This window comes from Pinus tabuliformis, chromosome 3_1 (genome assembly GCF_031772625.1).
Source record: "Pinus tabuliformis cultivar Carrire ecotype Pingquan chromosome 3_1, CPIR1, whole genome shotgun sequence".
In the NCBI taxonomy this organism is placed as follows: Eukaryota; Viridiplantae; Streptophyta; class Pinopsida; order Pinales; family Pinaceae; genus Pinus; species Pinus tabuliformis.
Window position 1 is genome coordinate 689,978,562 of NC_142301.1, and position 20,175 is coordinate 689,998,736.

General features: G+C 38.3%; 1 protein-coding gene across 1 annotated transcript in view; it reads left to right on the plus strand.

Moving 5' to 3' along the window:
- Positions 1-20,175, plus strand: part of LOC149189005 (uncharacterized) — a 108,739-nt gene that overhangs the window by 70,152 nt on the left and 18,412 nt on the right. The window contains exon 6 of the mRNA XM_089411746.1: positions 5,959-6,087. Within this exon, the coding sequence (XP_089267872.1) occupies positions 5,959-6,087 (129 nt within the window). The remainder of the gene's footprint in view (positions 1-5,958; positions 6,088-20,175) is intronic.

Genomic DNA, 20,175 nt, shown 5'->3' on the forward strand with positions numbered 1-20,175 from the left:
GCAAGGGTCGGGCAACAAGTTGAAGGGAGGAGGCAATGTTGCTTGGAAATGCATCTATTGCAGCAATAATTTCACAAGCACATATTACCTTGTGAAATCTTATTTGTTGGCTTTACCAGGTTGTGAAATTGCAACATGTCCATAGGTGCCTTTAGCTAAGAGGAAAGAAATGAAAAAAGAGGCCAATGCTGGTATGGCAAAGGTGGCAACAACATCTAAAAAAAACAAGAATGATAATACCCTTCCATTCTTGAGGAAAAACATCAACAAATTTCCATTTGAGAGTTTTGATGGGGCACAAGCAGCAAAAAGAAAGACAATGGCACTTGGTCCAATGGACAATACTTTTCAGAAAGAGAAACGGGAAGAGCTTGATCTCACCATTGCATTCTTTTTCTATTAGAACTTCATATCTTTTAATGTTGCATGCTCACCTTTATTTATTGAGATGTGCTGAACTCTAACTCAGGGGGCTCCATCAGGGTATAAATGCTTTCAAGATGAATAAGTCTACAAATCAAAGCATGGAAACTATCTTGCTCAAAATGATACAAAAATAACTCAAATGTTAGACCAAGATGACAACACGCAATTAAGTTTGCAACCCAAAATAATAGTACTTGAAAGTGAAATCAACCATTTATGACAATAGTTAAACCACAAGATGAGTCAATTTTCAAGTACAAGAAAAATTAAACTTGTTACAAAATTAAAAGGAATTACAATGCTTGCATCCAAAGAGCCTCTTGAAATAAGATTTGCATGCGAGACTTTAAACCATCAAGATAGCAAGAAATTTAAGAACTTTGCAAACAAAAAAAAAATGATGAAATGAGTTCTTGGTATATTTTATTAATTAGTGCTAAGACAAAGTTACAATTGAACTCTAGTCCTCAGACATCATCCTCGCCCAAATGTTTGGATCTCACAATGAGGAGTCAATAGAGGTAGAGGGTCCCTAAAAATCTGTTCAACCAACTTAAGTTGGAGGTAAGTTTTAATGAGGCTTGGGGCCTTCCTTACTAAAATGCCTAGATGAAATACAAATTGTGTTAATTCCCCAAATTAAACTAATGTTGCATGCAAATGCTTCAGAGAGAAATAGTTTGCAAAACTTGAGAGTGTATGCATGTGGGAATTTAAATACAAGATTAGCAAAAATTTGTATGTGGAGTGAAATGTGTTGATTTTAAGCATGCACAATATGAAATTTAAAAGCTAGAAAGCTAAGAAAAACTAAAAGCAAGATTAGACCACCCACAAGAATCCCCCCTCTAAATGAGGAAGGGGGATGCCATGGGAAAAATCCCAAGCTTCCTCCAACATTGTTTTTTATCTTTTATTAGCGCTTAAAGCGGATAAAAATGCCTATAAGAGGGCAACCCACAATACGAGAGAGATATTTACAAAGATGAGACTCTAACAAAGCTAGACTCTCTCCCCAAAAAATATAACAATAGCAAACTTGAAGATGGAAAAAACTCTCCAAAAGAGATTCACAAGGCTCAAAAAGCCCACGGCCTAGATGAGTTTGCAACTCTCTCCCAAGTGCTTATGGCCTCCCTAGAAATCAGTCTTTGGACAGCATGAGGGGGTCTTTTTTTTTTTTTTTCCAAAAGGTGGAAAAACCTATCAAACTCAGTTTGTCAAACCAACAGTGAGGACAGCCATCTCTGGCTGCTATCCGCGAATGTCAGTTGACACATCACTGTTATCAAGGAAAACCACGCCACCTGAAATAACCCGCTGGTGGTCCGTAAGGGAGCAGGCTTTCACTCTTGCCAGATGCCTCTGGGTCTTGGGCCGTTAACCTGTTTCCTTACGTCCGAGGAAGACGAGCTCTTAGCCAAGCAGAAGCAGTTTTAGGGCATACTCCAGGCCCTAGCATGAGGGGGTCTTGCATACACACGAGTGAGTAGTTTTCCAAAACTTCTCCTAAAGCACTTTGTTGCCCAATGCTAAAGCCTATGGGCTGCAAAACACAAAAAAAATACCAATTCAGTGTGAAATTGGGAAAAAGAAACCAAAACTAAACTTAGAATTCAATTTACGAAGTACTAGCTCAAGTAATGGGAGTGAACCCCCATACTTGCCTAACTTTAGAAATGACTCTTGAATAGGAGATATAACTTTGAAAGAACTAGAACCAAAGAAGTATTTTGAATTTTAAATGGATGATCAAGTAGCTATAGACTAAGAAAACTCCCTTTTGCTCTTCGTTGGATGGAAAATTTGGAGCGAAAAAATGGCCGAGTCTTGGATCGCTGTGACTCTAGGAGTGAGTTGATCTAATTGAAATTTCTCCTACTTTTAGATGGATTCCTACACACAATACAAAAGATCTTTCTTAGACACTTGAACACGTATTAGTTTGTACAAGATTAGAGCAATATAATGAATAAGATAAACCAAACGTTCCTCCTAAAATGAATTGACAAGCTTATCCCTAAAATACTACTCTAAATCAATGATATGTGCAAGATAGCTTGCACACTTCAATCCAAGCATAATGACAAGCATAAACTAATATTAATTCAATATGCGAAAGAAATTAAACACAATAATAGTAGTATGAAAGGGCATCACCTCATAATGCCAAGAAAACACCAACCAGATAGCCCCAAAGTCTTGATTATATTAAGAAAGTATGCAAATACAAAATGGTACAGTTTCCTCAAGCCCAATTGCTTATTACATGATACAATATGAAAGCCCATGGCTTTATTATATAGAGAGTTGGGAGCAAATCCCAATGAAGAATGACAATGAAAAATGGCATTGGAGCCAATCCCAATGCAAAAGTGATTAAACAAGTGGCATGAGGTGACAATCCCAAGGGGAAATTCGAATTTGTTGAATGGAGCTCCAATTCCAAGTGTAAAAATCGAATTCTGGCAAGTGGACATCATTTTCTTCTTCTGTTATATGCCAAATTCGAATTTTATGATAAAATGACAAGTGTATATGGGTGGTAACCCATGCGGGGACAATTTCCCACAAAAATCTCCACCAAGTATTCTCCCAAATCCTCCCATATGTGCATTAACTTCACAAATTCGAATTTCCAAGTCAACAACTTTCTCCTTTAATGCTAGAAATTCGATTTTATTTGAGCACATGTCCTTTCCTTGATTTTAGTAGTCCACTTCACTTTAACTCCCCCATAATTTTCCACCTCATTTCCACAACATTTAGCATGTGTGGATATTTATTTTACTCCATTTATTTAATTTTGGCTTAATTAATTGCCAGATTTCCCACTAAACTTAGAAAAAGTGGGTTTTGAGGGTTCAAAACACATTTTTAACTCATGAAAGTGTGTCATATTAGAAAGTTGAGGGTGAGAGATGCAAATTTCATTACTCAAACCCCATACAATTTCTCTAGACATCACTTATTACATTACAAGTATAATTTTATTAGCAATTTCCACAGTGCGAAAAATTTGAAAAATTAAAAAATAACTACCTAGACCTAACCAAATTCCACAATTTTTTTTTCCTGTGATCTAGTATGGTAATATACATCGATTCTAGACATTAAGATGTGTTAGGGGCTCAACCTTCAAACCGTCACCCTGACTTTGGGGTAAAACGTGAGTGAAAAACCCCAGAAAATTATTCGCCTGTGAAAAAGAAAGGATAATTGACTAGATAAAAAAACACTTCAAGATGTATTTGTTTGCTGATCGAGTCCCAACATCCTAGGCCTGTTACAGACTCAAAACTCATCATTATGAATATCACTTATTACAATTCCCCGCAGGGTGTGGATAATCATCAGACGTCACTCTAGTGGTTAACAGGGCATTCATAAGTTCCTTGATTTAGATAGAACATGAAGTGCTAAAGAACTAGGTGATTGCTAATGAGGGGGGTAGAGCTCATGGTAGGCTTTTTTCTACATGCGTATTACATATCCCAACCATCTTTTGCATTTTCATGTTCTTTTGTTTGTGGCTTCATATGTTTTTATCTTTCTTTTGGCTGCATCACGTCTTAGGCCAAAGTTTCCAGGCCCTAACTCAGAGATAACAATCCGTGGTACACTAGGATATGGATAGTCATTGGTAGTTTTGAAGTTCATCTATTTTTGGCAACTGAATGAGCATTGTTGTAAATGCATATAATTCCTATGTATATTATGTTTGATACCCAATATAGTAATAGAACATATTTTCTTTTTATCACTTTCTTTAATAGAGCATTATACAAAATATACACAGTAATAAAAACACTATTTTGTTCTAATTTTTCTTTGTGCATTCAGTATGTTGCTTCGTTTTATTACTGCCTCCATGCTCTTAATCAGCTCAATATTGTTTAGGTTGTTGTCTGATTCGCATCTTGGAATCAGATCAATAGCTATCACAATTGTTTTAAAAATGAACATGACTCTGTAAAGAAAAAGCAACAATTGAAGATGACTTTCTGAAATAATAGTATTTTTGAGTAGGTTCTTCCCGGAAATTGTAACTTTGTAAGTGATAATTTTGAAATTGGATCAACCCCCGGCAACCCTAGATCAAATCCAAGAAGGTATTCAAAAGTAGTTTTCAATGCCAGGGCATACTTAGTGTGGTGTGTGTAACTGATGAACATGTGACCAGTAGTTAATAAATACTAAATTTCATTTATAACTGCTAGTTCAATTCTGTATCTCTCAGTTGTTTAAAGTTGTGTTTTCTGGCATGTTATATATTAATCATAATAGTTTTTTATCACGGCTTTCAATCTTGAAAGCAGAATGTCATATGTCTGTAGAGCTTGAATGAGGTTCATGGCTTCCCTTCTAATCACATACACACCCAGTGGAAGTAATATGCTTTTAAATTTGCTGGAAAGAAAAGATATTTCGCACTTGGTGGGTTTGTGTAATAAAAGTTCTGGCTATTGACTGCCTTGGAGAACAGATAGGTGAGGTCAATGATTACTTCAGCTGACAAGGAGGTCTTCTTAGCTCAGCATAATGTCATCTTGGATACTTGTTCAAAAATGTTTACAAGCTGTGGGGCCCATATTGAAGGATTGGAAGTGTCCCTATGGGAAGTCCCTTTTAAATTATCAATCCAAGGAATTTTATCTCAAGATTCCTCCTCATGCACTTTTAGGCTTAAGGTAAGATTGGCTGTCGAGGACAGTGAGGTCAGCTGGATATGAAGGTACAATTATATATGGTGAGCTCATTCATCTTTTAAGTCCACGGTGTTGTTTAGATAGCTCTCAACAATATCTTGTGCTCGAGGATAGACTCCATCACCCTGGTTTCACAAATGGCTATTCTATGATTTTCCAGAAGCCTGAAATTGTTGAGCATGCATTGTGGGATTGCAAGGTAGGATGAAGATTCTGGGCAAGGGACAAAAGGTACACCATGCCTTTTGTTCCCCCCTCCAGTGGCAAGGGAGAATCTTTGGAGACAAATGGATGATTAGACCAGGAGGAAAGTGTATATGCATCACCATATGATTAACATGCATCTCCTTCCTGTGGAAAAGGTGTTGTTAGGAAACTGTTAATGGAGATGATACTATGATTTTCTTGGGTGAATTAGCAACAATAATAGTATCTAAAATTTTAAACATTCAGCAGCATGCTAGTATAGGCAGTTTTGGAAAAGTGTTGGACTCTATTGCAAGTTGCAACATGTTAGCCCTTTCACTCCATTGTTGGAATGAGAATCTCTCAGGATTTTTCCTTGATCCAGTAACGTAACACCGAATAATGTATCTTTTCTTTGTAATTTAATGAAATATAAGATGTAATAATTCCAAAAAATTGTAAATTTGTTGTGGTAGATTTTTAAATATATGCTTTTGATCTATGAATAGCCTCGTTTTGTTTGCACAGCCGGAAAACTTCTTATTTTATTTCAAGTAACATAATGCTCTTTTAAGTCATCCTTATGTAACTAATTTCATATCCTCAAAATGTACTTAATTACTAATTTGTGTTTCAGATGAGTGACGACAATCCATTTGTTATTCCTGAGATGGATCCTACATTAAGCAAGCAAATTCAGGAGTGCAATTTGCAAGTTGTAAATGTGACAACCCCTGCCAATTATTTCCACGTTCTTCGTCGTCAGGTAAGTACTGAGTTGTATTGAGCTTGTTTCTCACACTATGTAGATGTTCGTCTTGGCTCTTGAATTCTAAGTTTTTGGTTGCTTTATGTAAATCGTTTTATTTTTCCTACTCATCAATAATTCATATCTATTCTCTAAATATTGGGATCATTTTCTTGTGGGAAAATTGGATATTTAATTGGGTTTATAATTTGGTATCACAACTGTTCTTAGGAGATTGTATCTTGTATTTTATTTGCTTCTTGTTCATATATTTCTTTTTTCTTTTGGTTTCAAGGAAAAACTGTGGGAAAACCCAAGGGATGTTCCCACATTTGTGGGTGTCTTATCTATTAAAACTGTTTTGGCATAGAGTAGTGTGCCTCACCCAGAGGGGTTTGAACTCAGCACCTGCAGACATGGAAATAACCAAATCCCCAACAACATTGGGAACAACTGGTTTTGCCAACCCCTTGGGTTACACACTTCCTTCTGTATTATCATAGGTCATGCATTTACATTTTAAAATATTTAGAGATTGTTTTAGTAATTATAATCTTCTTTGAGTAAGCTAATGTATATGTATTGTATCTGGTTATCCTTGTGATGTCAGTTTGTTATTGCTTTTCTTGTCTAATGTCAGAATATTGCTTGGCTGGTATTTAAGCTGATTTTTTTCTTTTTATTCGATAATATAGAATTATTATTAAAAGCAGATGACATAGCAATTATGAAATCAGCCTCCAATTTCAACAATATTTACTGGTTTGTTGGATGGCTAATTCCTTTTTTCTATTTTGTTGATTTTGTTGTTTGGTGGAAGCACTGGCTAGAAAATTGAAATGCCAGAAGTGCGATTAATCACGTTTTCTAATTGTTAAAATGGAAATGTGCTTGAGCCTCCATGCACTCTTATTCTGACTCACTATTCTCAAACAATGTAATGGCAGTGCTTTTATATATATATATATATATATATATATATATTAAACCGAGGAAATAAATCAGCCTCCCTCTCAGCCTGAGGGCTAGAGTGAGGTTTCTGGTACCGGGCCAGCCCATAGGTATAATCACTTAAGAGTTCATATGGCTCAAAGCCAATACAAGAATATTCATCAAGGCATTATAGCTCATCATGTCACTAGGGAGGATTTGGACCTGGGTGGGGAAGATAACAGTCATTCTGCCCAACCACCCATGATATCCCCAATTGTCTTTTTCTACAAAATATATATCGATGGCAACAAAATATTTCATGTTATTTAGAAATTTATGTTCAACCGATGAAAGTCAACATGCAGATCTGGGACTTTAGAAACTGCTTGTGCTCTAGAACATTCTCATTTCCTATGCCTTTTATAAAGTTCCCTGTACTCTTATGCAATGAATTTCATTCCTCAAAAAGTCAGTCCTTTTCAATAGTATCCCTAAGATTAGAATTTTCAAAAATCCTGACATTTTGGTTTTATGCTTCTTAATACAAATGGAAATACGCAACAAACATTCATACTCTTATTTTTTGGTTATTAGTACTGTGTTGGATAATCCAAAGCCATTCTAATGTACTTGTCTTGATAAAGTTTGACCATCCTAGTATCCATACTTCATTTTCCCTGGACTAGGTCCTCACATTTTCAGAATCTTTTCACTTTTCCGTTGCATTGATACTGTTAGTAAAGTCTGTTGTCGTTGTTAAAGGTACCTTTGTTATTGTTCTTCTAAGCTTGCCATGATCTCTGTTTTTATGAATGATAATAGATCCTGTAGTCCTTTTGCTTTTGAAGAAGTCATGGCCCCACATCTATCACCTTTTACAGTTATTTTGGCCCATCTTTGACCTGTTGCTTCGTAATTGTTGAGTTTGAATGTAGCACGATAGAGAAGTTATTTTATTGTTCCTCTTGACATTGTTAAATCTAAATTTGAAATTGTCCTGTTCTGTTTAGTGTTTTTTTTAATATTTAGTAGGTTGTAATGGCCTTTCTTTAGTGCCAAACTTCAATGAAATGTATAAGAAACTCCTAAAAGAGAGATCATACAAGCATATTGATGTCCAATACACTTCATGGCCCATATGATAAGCATAAGAAACTGTTCAAGTTGTAAATTTTCTGCATTGTGTAACGAATTTTACTTTTATAGTTTAGCCAATCATTCCATGCAATACTAGAATTTGTTAACTTCTGACATATTATTTGGGAACTGTTTTGTTGATTTTTGCTGCTTTCTTCAATTAATTTATAAGCTGTTAAGCCATTTCTAACCATGGGAATGGCTATTGACATTTGCTGGAGTACATGGGAATGACTGTTGAAATTTGCCTTACTAAGTTGAACATCAATGAAAATAGTAGAATTATTGTTAAGTATTCTTAACTTAGGATATAATAGATATTCCTTCCCCATTTTTTCCTTGTAGCTTATTTTTGTTGAAGCCTTATAATATTCCTAAACAAGAGGATTTTCTAATGTTGCAGGTACGGAAGCTTTCCTGCAATTCTATAATTAAGTGTGTGCAAATGAGAATGTATTGTTCTATGTTATTGTTATTTTGTTGCCTTTTAACTGCTGTTTTAGTGGTCAATATTGGAAACTGAATGTGTTTTTGTATCTGATTCTGCCTACCAATATTCGTATTAAAGGTTGCTTTTGGATGGTTTTAAGTTTTTATCATTAATGTTCACTAATATTTCTAAACAAACCAGTATGTCTTAATTTGGTGTGTATTAAAGTTTCATGATATTGCGGTCTATGTGGATTGTAAATGAATAGGAACATAGTGTTCACAGCAAAGTTACCAGAATTACCCCTAGGCATACTCTCACCTGCACCTGAATCGCATGGAACCACTGAATCACCAGTCAGGATCAAATTCCGGGAAGTTTGATGATTTTTTTGTTGGATCTGTTTCTGATTTATGGATCTGTTTCTAGTCTGAATGGATGTGGATTGAGTGAACAGAATTGCCTAGGATTGTATCCTATGGAAGGAAACGGTTGCCTAAGGCTGGGAACCTTTTCAATCCATGTGAAACGATTCCTGAAATGACTTCAGAAAACGGAAACATATATGGTATCCATGTGAAATGATTCCTGAAGTGACTTAAGAAAAGGGAAACATATATGGTTCAAGTGAAGAAGGGTCCACAGGGAGCTTACCTAAACTCAAACCACCTCATATTACTTGCCTGTTTGTATTTCCTTCACTTGCATTTCTCTTATCTGCAAATGCTAATTCCTCTTATGAACACGACAACCATTCTTACCATTACCAATACCTGGTACAACCTTTGATGCAAAGAGAGGGGACCAGTACTCATGAATTTGCACAGGCTAAAATGATTTCACTTCCCAGAATTTGCACAACAAAGAAGGGGTGGCCTGTGTTTGTGTTGGAAATTCCATGCACCCCAGGTGTGGTCTATGCCTTATAGCTAGGAATATAAACACACTGAAGATTTACACTTTAAACAACTTTGCACAGCGGAATATAACAGCAGTGAAATCAATAACAGTATACAAGAATTAATGGCCCAAAATACAAAAATACTGTAGTGGGGTCTCTTGGAGGACAAAGAGGCCTCCTAAGTCACCAAATGGAAAATATAAATAGAAGCCAAAGGATAGGCTAGAGATCACATCAAGTTAGAAGGACTTCACTTGTGTGGAGGAGGCTAAAAGGATGTAGCTGCTGGAAAGCAAAAGGAGCCACAGCAAGCCAAGGAGGGCAGAGCTCTGTGAGGTTTAGGGCATTCACTGGCTGAATTAGGGCTGAAGCTTTGCAAGGAAGTGCCACAGGCCTAGAAACACCTCGTAGAGGCCTGGTTAAGGCCTGTGATGGCAGCAAGGGTCTAGTCAAAGAGGGCCGTGGATCTGCTGAAGTAGGGAGAAGGCCGAGAGCCTATCACAGACAGGGAAAGGGATTGGCCAGGAGTCTGAAACAGTTCAGACGTGCCATAAAGGAGGCCGAGTTGGATGCTGTAGAAGGAGAGGCAGCTGAAGGCCTAGTGAGAAGTTGCAGGCCTGTGTAATGCCAAAACTGGGAGGCTAAGGAGCTGATGTAGGCTAGCAGAATAGACCACAGCAAGAAGGAAGCTGGGCTGAGGTGGATAAGTCTGGCTGCAGGTTGAAGTAGGGCACCGAGATCTAGAAGAGTAGGCCGAGAGCCTCAGGAATTGTAAACAGAGGATGCTGAGGGCTGTTGAGGGTAGGCTGAGGCCTACAACAGGACAGCTGAGGCTTAGAAGTGCCCAGATCAACTAGACATAAGTTAAGGAGGAGGCGGAGGGCAGTCTCGTGGCTGGCCGCAGGGTTGATCAAGGAGGAAAAGGGCTGGTTGAGTTGTTAGAAGGCTATAGCAGCAAGGGGGAGCTGGCTGAGGTCTGAGCAAGGGCTGGCAGAGGCTGGTTTGGAGGCTGGGCTGCTAAGGAGGCCTACCAAAGGACTTGTAAGGCTGATAGCAAGAATAACAAGTGGAACAAAGGTCTAAAGGAGTAGACCCTGTGGACAACAAGAGGACTGTGGGATAAAGGAGCATCCCTAGGTAAGTAGTACTAGTTTGTTGTTTGATGATTTATGGTGGGCTGGTTAAGCCCTAAGTAGTGCTACAGCTGTGTGATTTGATAGTTGTAGATGCATCTGTATTGTGGGCAGATGAGGACCTAAAGGAATTGGCCTTAGTCCTGACTTATCAGTCAAAGGACTGACTGTGTATTAGCATTGTACTGGGTTTGTAAAGGGCCATGATCCCTGGTATGGGAGCCCTGAGGTTTTCTTATTGAAGGACTAATAAGGAATGTGTTTTGGCCCATAAATACTGTGTACTGTTATTGATCTCATTGCTGTTATATTCCGCTGTGCAAAGTTGTTTAAAGTTGGGCATCTTCAGTGTGTTTATGTTCCTAGCTAAGGCATAGACCAGACCCGGGGTGTGTGAAAATTCCAATAGTTTGCGTAGCTAAAGGGATGTATCATTCATTGTTCAAGGTTTTAAACTGTCATAATCCAGTTTTTTAATTTTACTATCTACCCCAATGCTCTTCTAGAATTATTCTTGGCCATTGAGATAGCTAGTCATATATCAATATTTTTTTACAGTTCTAGCCTTTAGGCTTAGCTTTTAAATTTTTTATTACAGTGATGGGCCGGCTGCATTGATGTAGGGCCTAGCTAGGTTGTAGCAGAGACTCCCACTGTTAATTTGGCAGATCAAGGACAAATTCCCTCCTTTGGACAACCTTCCTCATCCATAGAAGACCCTCATTGCCCTTGGAAGAATTTGATTTGGTCAAGGAAAAATATTACTTTTAATGAAAAACCCACGTGCACAAAAGTTTAGGTCGGCCTAAGGGACAAATTGGGTCTCCTCCAATGCATATAAATACACATCATGTCAGATCACTTTGGAGCATCACTCGCACATCATATCTTCTCTCTCCTCACTTGAGTCACATGACACGTAAATACGACTATTCAACACGAGACACAACGACCTCGGAAACAGGACACAGGGACACGTTATATATATATATATATATATATTTAAAAAATTCTGCAATATAATGCCTGAATCCATATTTTTTAGAAATTAGAACATCTACAAATATGAATTGTGATGCTGTCTATTTAGTATTTTACTAATTTAGTATCTACAGTTTTACAATATTAGAACTAGCTAGTTTATTAATTACTACATCAATGATGTTCACAATTCATGTTATTAACAATTGTTCAAGTACATAAGAAACTAGAAATTTAAAAATATCATGGTTGATGATGTAAATTAGAAATTTAGAAGCATAGCTTAGATATTAAAACCATAAATTGCAGATTTTTCATTAAGTCATCAAAATCAAAATGTATTACATGGATACCAAGGGAATGCCACTAGAAAATACAAAATACAATAGGTACAAAATAGGTAGGAATATCATATCTCGTCAGTGGCACTGGTCATGACCCTGTCAATAGTCCAGGTCCTCCATGTCATAATCACCATCATTGCCACTACCATCTGACCCTGCTCCATCCTCCTCCTCTGTGCCCGTTCCAATCCAAGATCTCTTGTTGCATTTGTTGGTGTGGAGGATGACCCCTCAAGAGACTCATTATCAAGTCACTAGCTTTAGCACTGGGTCATTAAGATCCATGTTGGCGAATGCCTCACGAACGGACACGAAATTGACAGAAAAATGAAAAAAAATCAAGATGCAACACTTTACATTGGGATTTTAGTGTGACACGTCCTCAAATCAGGGCATGTTAGGGCATGTGTTCGACACGATGCAAAGAGGTGTCCTTATTTCAGGACACGTTGAAAATCATGTTGGACACGTTTTATGGGTCGTATTGTGTCTGACACACGAAATACGAGACACGAGACCCCTAAGGACATGTCCTGTGACTTAGCTCCTCACATGATTGGTTCATACCACTGAAATTGTAGGTTGACTCCACACGTGCAAAGGGAAGATTGGCAATCCAAATTATTTGCGTTGACTTTCTGATTGGGGACAGTTTAACTCGCTGTTAACTAACTTTGACTTGGAAAGTTTTAATTTTGGGAGGCAAAAATCTTTGGTGAAGAAAGCGAACTTTTTTGGGCTATTTGACTGGGGTTGACCGTAGACCTTTGACTATAGTTTGACCATAGGAGATTTTAAGTTTGACTGTGAATTCTCTCTCCTTTGACCGACTTGTTTTGGGGTTGTTTTGACTAGCAAAGAAGGCCGAGTTCCTTGACTATTGACCGAGTTGATTTGGAGGTACTTTGATTGCTGAACGTTGATTCGTTAGGGCATCTTTGACTACTATTGACCCTTCAATTCACAGGTGTTCGTGATAGTGGAGGCAACGAAGGGGAAATGTTTCATGGCTAAGTGCCATGGTCATGGGACCAATTGATGGAGGCCCATGATCTTGAGTGTATAGATGTATGGAGGGAGCAATCGTGGAGGCATGAGTTACTCCATTCCTTGGCCTACTTTTTCCATGCCTTTGGTGTGCCTTTTACTTCTTTTTGATAATGCTTTGGTAAGGAGAATAATTCAAGTGTCCAAGCTTTCTTTCAATGATGTAGCATTGATTTACCCCTTAATGATGAGTTAGCTTCTGTCTCATTAGGGTTGGGACATGCAAGGGTTCCTTTACTATGTGATGGAGCATCTAGTGCTCAAGAACCGAGTGATAGATAATGCAGGGGGCATAGAGCTCATGCTAGGATTTTGCTTATGCATTAATTAATGTCTCGACCATCTTTTTCATTTTAATTTTTCTTTTCCTTTCATTGTGGCCATCTTATGCTCAAAATTTTCTTTTAACTACATCAACCTCTAGGGCAAAGTTTTCCGACCGTAACTCAAGGATGTCGATATGAGGGTGCCAATCGCAATGAATTAATGACAACAAACCCGATAGATGGATGTGAAATCAAGGGAATTATGAAGAGTGTTAAGTATGAAATTGTCATGGAAAAATTATTTAAATCCAAGTTTCCCAAGTAACACCCCTCCTATAACCTTAAGGCCTCAGAGGAGGTCCCGTTGGACTAGGGCCAAAGACTAACCCCCCTAGTAAGGTGAGAGAACAAGTTACATTCAATATCAGTCAATCATCGAGATCACGCCTTTATCCATGTTAAAATGCCCAAAACATTAAGTTAAAGCACATGATTACAAAATGGTTAAAGTACATCTCGAATGGTGACCCACCTTCCTTCAAGAAGAATGTGAGATGATAAGAGGTGATTGATCGATGCAAATGGCAGAGAAATGTGGCATAGCATCATATATTGAGCAATGCATAGGGTTGTTGGCTAGCTAGTTGTCCAAAGTAGGAGAATTTCTTTTCCTTTGGTGTTACCCACTTTTGGTGGGTAATAGTCACTAGGCTCCAATGCTCCTCAACATGTGTTTGGGTCCATCACCAACCTCCGTGAGGTATGCTTCTTGACCCAAGTTTCCTTGAGTTATGTGTCCAACCTTCAAGTGATATATCACATGCCCAACACTCCTCCTAGGTAGGTACCTTCCTAGTCAAGCCATCAATTCCCCCATTTTGTTCACCCAATGGCATAGTTATCAAGTTGAATAGGATATGACATAGGTAAGAGTCCCAGTGTTCTATGGGGTTGTGTCCCCCCACTTGGGAAACATGCCCCCGTGCTTCCTTGCGCTCCGGGGACGTGGGGACATCTGGGTGTTATGTGGACTTATCCCTCTTGCAGACAAGAGTGATCTCCCTAGAGCTCAGAGAAATCTAGTAATAAACAACCAGGAACTGCTACCTTTCTCTAGACTACGATTGATTGAAACAAATACTATGATAGAAGTCACTTACTGTTTAAATCGAAATGCCTGATGAAGTCCTGTTTAGAGCTTTCGACCATCCGCTTCTCCTCGATGCTTTAAAGATCTTCCCATTGCTTCCCACATCTTCTCTGAGATGTCCTGAAGGAGATTTGCATATACAGAAATATACAAGTGCTCAAAACATCCAGTATATAGCATAAGAGATAAATGAACTAATTAACTCAAGCACATATCAAAATGGATCAATATGCAATCATAATCTAATGTAGGTGATCAAGGAATCCTACAAATTGTATCAACAAATATATAATTGAGAAAGAACAATTGCCTTTATATTAACCAAATGGAGAATAGACTTACAACCATGAAGCCTTGATGGTGCAAGTCCCCTCTCACAATCTCCAACCCACTCCTTGAATAAATAACCTTCCAACCTTATTCCAGTAGCATAAGCCTACTTCCAACCGTCCCCTCCAATATCAGGCCTGTGTTAGCTTTATAGGCTAAGGAGGGGAAGTTTGGGATCCATTTTCCAAGGGACGAGATCCACTAATGGTGGGATAGGGGTTCCACAAAGAGAGGGAGTATCTCCATGATGGGAGGGATCAAGGCTGAACAGGTACACATTCAAAGCTTGTTAGTTGGAATAGATACAAGTAATAATGCTTCTAGACTTACTTTTTTTTTTTACATTTTTTAAGTCACGTGTGCAAGTCACAGTGTGCGCAGTTTCTAATGGACTCTCCTGCGCATGCGCAAAGATTGACTAAGGAACTACGTAGGAAGCCAAAAACAGGGTTTTGAACAATGAGATTCAGTAATTTCACTTTCTTTGGAATAGTTTGGATTCTAACTTTGCAAGGGAATGCTTTGGGACACATTTATGGATAGCGAAAGATCCAAACCGATGGTCATTTGCCTAATGCGACAAAATGACGTGTAACAGATTGCCCCATAAAGTGCAAAGTCAGAAGAGATGTTTGATGACTGAAGCACTTTATCATGCCAAGGTTTGGGTTAGAGATTGTAGTCGAAGACCTAAAACAATCAATCAAATGTTACAATGCAATATATAATCATCGCTGAGGTAGGCCTTCCTGTTTAGTCAGAGTAAAATGTCTCAAAGGACCAGCACGGAAATACATGTGAAGATCCATGTCAACAAAAGACATAGTATGGACGTAGCCATCAATGGATCTATGTTTACAATCAGGAATATTTAATAACTCCACATAGCTTGGATGGATGAAACTAGATCCAGGGTCTTGATCTCCATCTCTCGATTCGTAGTACGAATCTAGCCACGTGAGTAGATGTCTCGTAGTCGAACATGGTAGAAACGACTTGATTACTGGTCAATGATGTGAACCATTAACAAGCGCAAGAGAAACCACCAATAATGACAATGGTTCTCAAGGTACTTCCAATACAATCTATGAAGTGTGAATCGATGTGCTGATGTCGAACACTCATAGAATCATTTGATCGAAGGTCAATGATGAGAACCTATTGTCAAAGGTGAGAAACCTACCATTAAGGCATGCAGGCTCCAAGGTACTGAAGGTTTCTAGATCAACTTCCTAGATAGTGAGTTGAAGTCGATAGGAAGTGACTCGTCGCAGGAGGGCCTATGACACGAAACTCATGTCAAGTTCAATCAGTTTAGAGTAATCCAAGATTGACTCGGGGTTGGTTGATGCAAGTGAAGGCTATGACTGACAAAGTAATTTGACTGAGGTTGGACTTCTCTTGAACATATCAGAGACACGACATGATGACTTGGTAGCATTTGACTAAAAAATAATACCCAAACCAACTGAAGACTTTCAATGAGGTATGGTCAACTGAGAGGCAAATGGATTTCCCAACCCAGACACAAAAGTGACGGAGTGTCATGTTCAAGAGCGACATACTGCCTTTTATAAAACAAAAACAAAGGTTCTTTCTCACTTTTCCCCACCATTATTAGCAAGTACCTCTTTATTTTTTACAAGCTTGAGGAGGATAACATATGCTTGTCCTGTAAGCTCATCCTTTGGATGAGTCCTTCGAAGTATTTTTAATGAACCCTAGGAAGGAGTGGTTCGGTCTTGTCATGCTTAACGAGTCTTGAACTGTTTAAATTTTACGAGTCCAGTGAAGGGGTAACTTGATGTCTTTTTCATGTTTAGAGAGTTTTGAAAAGACAAAAGAAAACTTGTTTAGCTCTTTCAACATAAATTTTAACGAGTCCGGATAAAGTAAAGCTCAACGTTTTTCAGTTTTAGGGAGTCGGGAGAAAAACATAAGTAAATTCCATAGTGTCCTTTTTTGTAAATTGAGTCCCCCAAGCCCAAAAAAGGGTAAAATAATGTAGCAGAGAACTCTAATGACCATGATTAGTCAACGTATACCTTTTTCGTAAATAGTCTAATTCAGTCCGTAAAAGGGGTAAACTTACACTGAATAGGCGGTTGTTCATTTACTTTTATGAGTTCGAGCAATCAAGTACTTGACGATCTTTTCATGTTTAGGGAGTCTAGAAAGGGCATAAAGAGAACTCCTTGTTTTGCTTTTTCATAAGTTTTTAACGAGTTCGAAAATGTGATAAAAATTTACTTGTTATCACCGACTATCAATTTAATTAACAAGCAGAAAAAGACAGAAAGAACTTGACATTTTCATGTACGTATTACGAGCATGAAAAGATAGCAAAAGATGCTCGGGATTTTCATGAGTTTAACGAGCCTTGAAGATTTTCATGAGTTTAACGAGTCTTGAAAATAACAACCAAAATGGACTCGAGATAGGTTTCATTTTTGTACAAGCTTGAAATAAAGAAAAACTATGCTTGAGAGTGGTTTCATTTTTAAACAAGCTTGAAATAGAGAGGAAACTATGCTTGAGATAAGTTTTAATGTCCCCCAAGCATAACCTGCAGAGGTACATGCCCCCCAAGCTTTGTTTGATCCCCCTGAGTAGACTACTGATTACTAATAGGCGGATGAAATGAAGGTTCATTTATGAGATCAGATGAAAGAGTCGACTCAATATTTACGAGATCTAGTCAAAGACTCGACTTAAATTAGGGGAGGATTTGTTTCATTTTTTAACGAGCTTGCCACAGGAAAAGAACTATGCTCATGGGACCTTGTTTCATTTTTTAATGAGCTTGACACAAGAAAAGGAACTATGCTCCAAATATTTGTTTCATTTTTTAATGAGGTTGACACAATAAAAGCACTGTCCTCTTGGGTATTTGTTTCATTTTGTAGCTAGTTTGACATAGTAAAAGAACGATCCTCATAGTGACTTGGATCATGGATTCCATTTGGAAGAAACACATGACAAGGGATAATTCCTGACCATGGCCTTCAAGAGATCTTCATCAGAAGGAAGAATAGCTCTCTGAAAGGAATCCATCTGAAGAGAATCAAAAGGGGTAAGAAAACCCATTTCAATTCCCCCATAAGATTCCCTATGTCAATTACTGGATCTAAGTCATAAGAAGTCGATCAAATAGTGAGAGGCTCGCTTGCATCGGTAATTGAAAACACGGGACTGGTGGCCACATAATTAACCCGTGGCGAGGCGGATACGACTTGCATATAAGGAACATTGAGGGATTTCGAATGGTTGGTAGTCGAATCAAGATCAACGAATGAAAGCTAGTCAATAGTCACAATGTTTCCATTGTGAGGAAAAGACATCACATGAAAGAGTTTCGATATGACAACTTTCATAGCATAGACATAGTCTCGCCCAAGGAGCAAATTGAAATCTAAGGGGCCTTGGACTACCATAAGATCAATACAGACAGTTTTACCTTCCAGAGTAATAGGTAACTTAGGAAGGATCCCTAAAGGCTCGCTAATGGTTCTGTTAAAAGCCAAAAGATTTTGTGTAATAGGCACTGAGGGGAACCCAATGCTTTGCTAAGCAGATGAGGATAAAATACTGACAGAAGCACCTTCATCCACATTTGTGCGACGCACATTCTTACCATATGCTTTCACAATGATTTGGAAAGGGGTGGAAGAAGGAAGACGAGGTTATGTCAATCTACTCCGATCAAAGAAAATAGCCTCATTACTTGGAGGGGCTCAATGAAAACAGGGGAAATGCTCCCATGTGTAGAAGAATCTGAAGTAACAAGAAGAACCTGAGTGGGATCAACTCTCTAAAGGGAGAGCGAGATTAACTGAGGATGGTATCAAGTTGACCACTTGATCAACTGATGACCCATCAACCTGAGTGATATGTGTTTCACTCTAATGGAAGAGTGGGATTGACTATACTTGGAATTAGATCAATCACTTTGTCAACTGACGATAGGTTGAGGGAATGTTTACGATAACCAATTGGAAATTGTTGTAGAATAGTAAGTTTTTCCAACAATTTTGAGGCTTCATCCATATGAGGGCAATGATGACTATGATGAATCCCTTTGCATAACCTACCAGGAAACCGAACTTTACCCTTTTTCTCATGAACCTCACAATCATTGGTTGATGGATCAATAGTAGGTTGATAAGAATTTTTTGACCATACTTCCAAGACCTTAGGAATACCAGGACAATCAATAAGGAAGTGGTCACCCTTACAAAGCTTGCAAGGGTATCTAGGCTTGCGATGCATGCTAGAAGTTTCTTCAACATTTCCATTAGCTATGACCATTTGCTTGGTTGACATATTTTTTATCTTGCTTCTTCTTCTTCTTCCCTTTCTTCTTCTTCTTAGTCACCCGGTTACTAGCATCAAGGCTTTTACCAAGTGAAGAAGAAGAAAGAGAGGAGGACGTGTTGGGTGAAGAAGGTAAAGGGTCAACAAGAGGCTGGTGATGTTAAGATGATGTACTCAGTTGAGGTGGAATAGTTTGGGTATTTTGGATCAAAGAAGTTGAAAACAACCACACTAGTAAACCTATCGTGAATCTAGGAAGTGACAATGTAGCCATATAAGGAGGACCGACATTTGCAAAATCAGGGAGAGGATTAGGGTTCCCATTAAAAGGGAGGTATTTATCAGTAACTTCCGACATTGTTGCCATTAGATTCAACTTAGATAAATTTACACTTAAGGTCTGTAAAAATTAAAAGCAAGCAAATAACATGCACTAGTAAATCTAAGGAATCAAAGAAGTTGAAAACAACCACACTAGTAAAGCTATCGTGAATCCAGGAAGTGACAATGTAGCCATATAAGGAGGACCGACATTTGCAAAATTAGGGAGAGGATTAGGGTTCCCATTAAAAGGGAGGTCTTTATCGGTAACTTCTGGCATTGTTGCCATTAGATTCAACTTAGATAAATTTACACCTAAGGTCTGTAAAAATTAAAAACAAGCAAATAACATGCGCTAGTAAATCTAAGGAACCAAACCATGCAAACAAGCTTTTCATGGCGAAATCACTAGTTGGTGATGAAATCCAATGTCGTAGAGATCAAAGTGAAAAATGGCTAAAGATAGAGTGGGTGGAGCCAGTTATGCTAACAACCTGCTTAATGTACAGTGTACACGATTTGGTGCAAGTAAACTTAATTTATCCCATCTCGAATGAAGAATACCCTCCAAAAAGGTCCAAGTGAGTCTAGCCAATGACTATTCCAGGTACAACAAAGATTTCCCCTCTGTCGTCACCTCGAGTAAAAGCGAAAAATGGCTAAAGATAGAGTGGGTGGAGCCAGTTACGCTGACAACCTGCTTAATGTACAGTGTACACGATCTGGTGCAAGTAAACTTAATTTATCCCATCTCGAATGAAGAATACCCTCCAAAAAGGTCCAAGTGAGTCTAGCCAACGACTATTCCAGGTACAACAG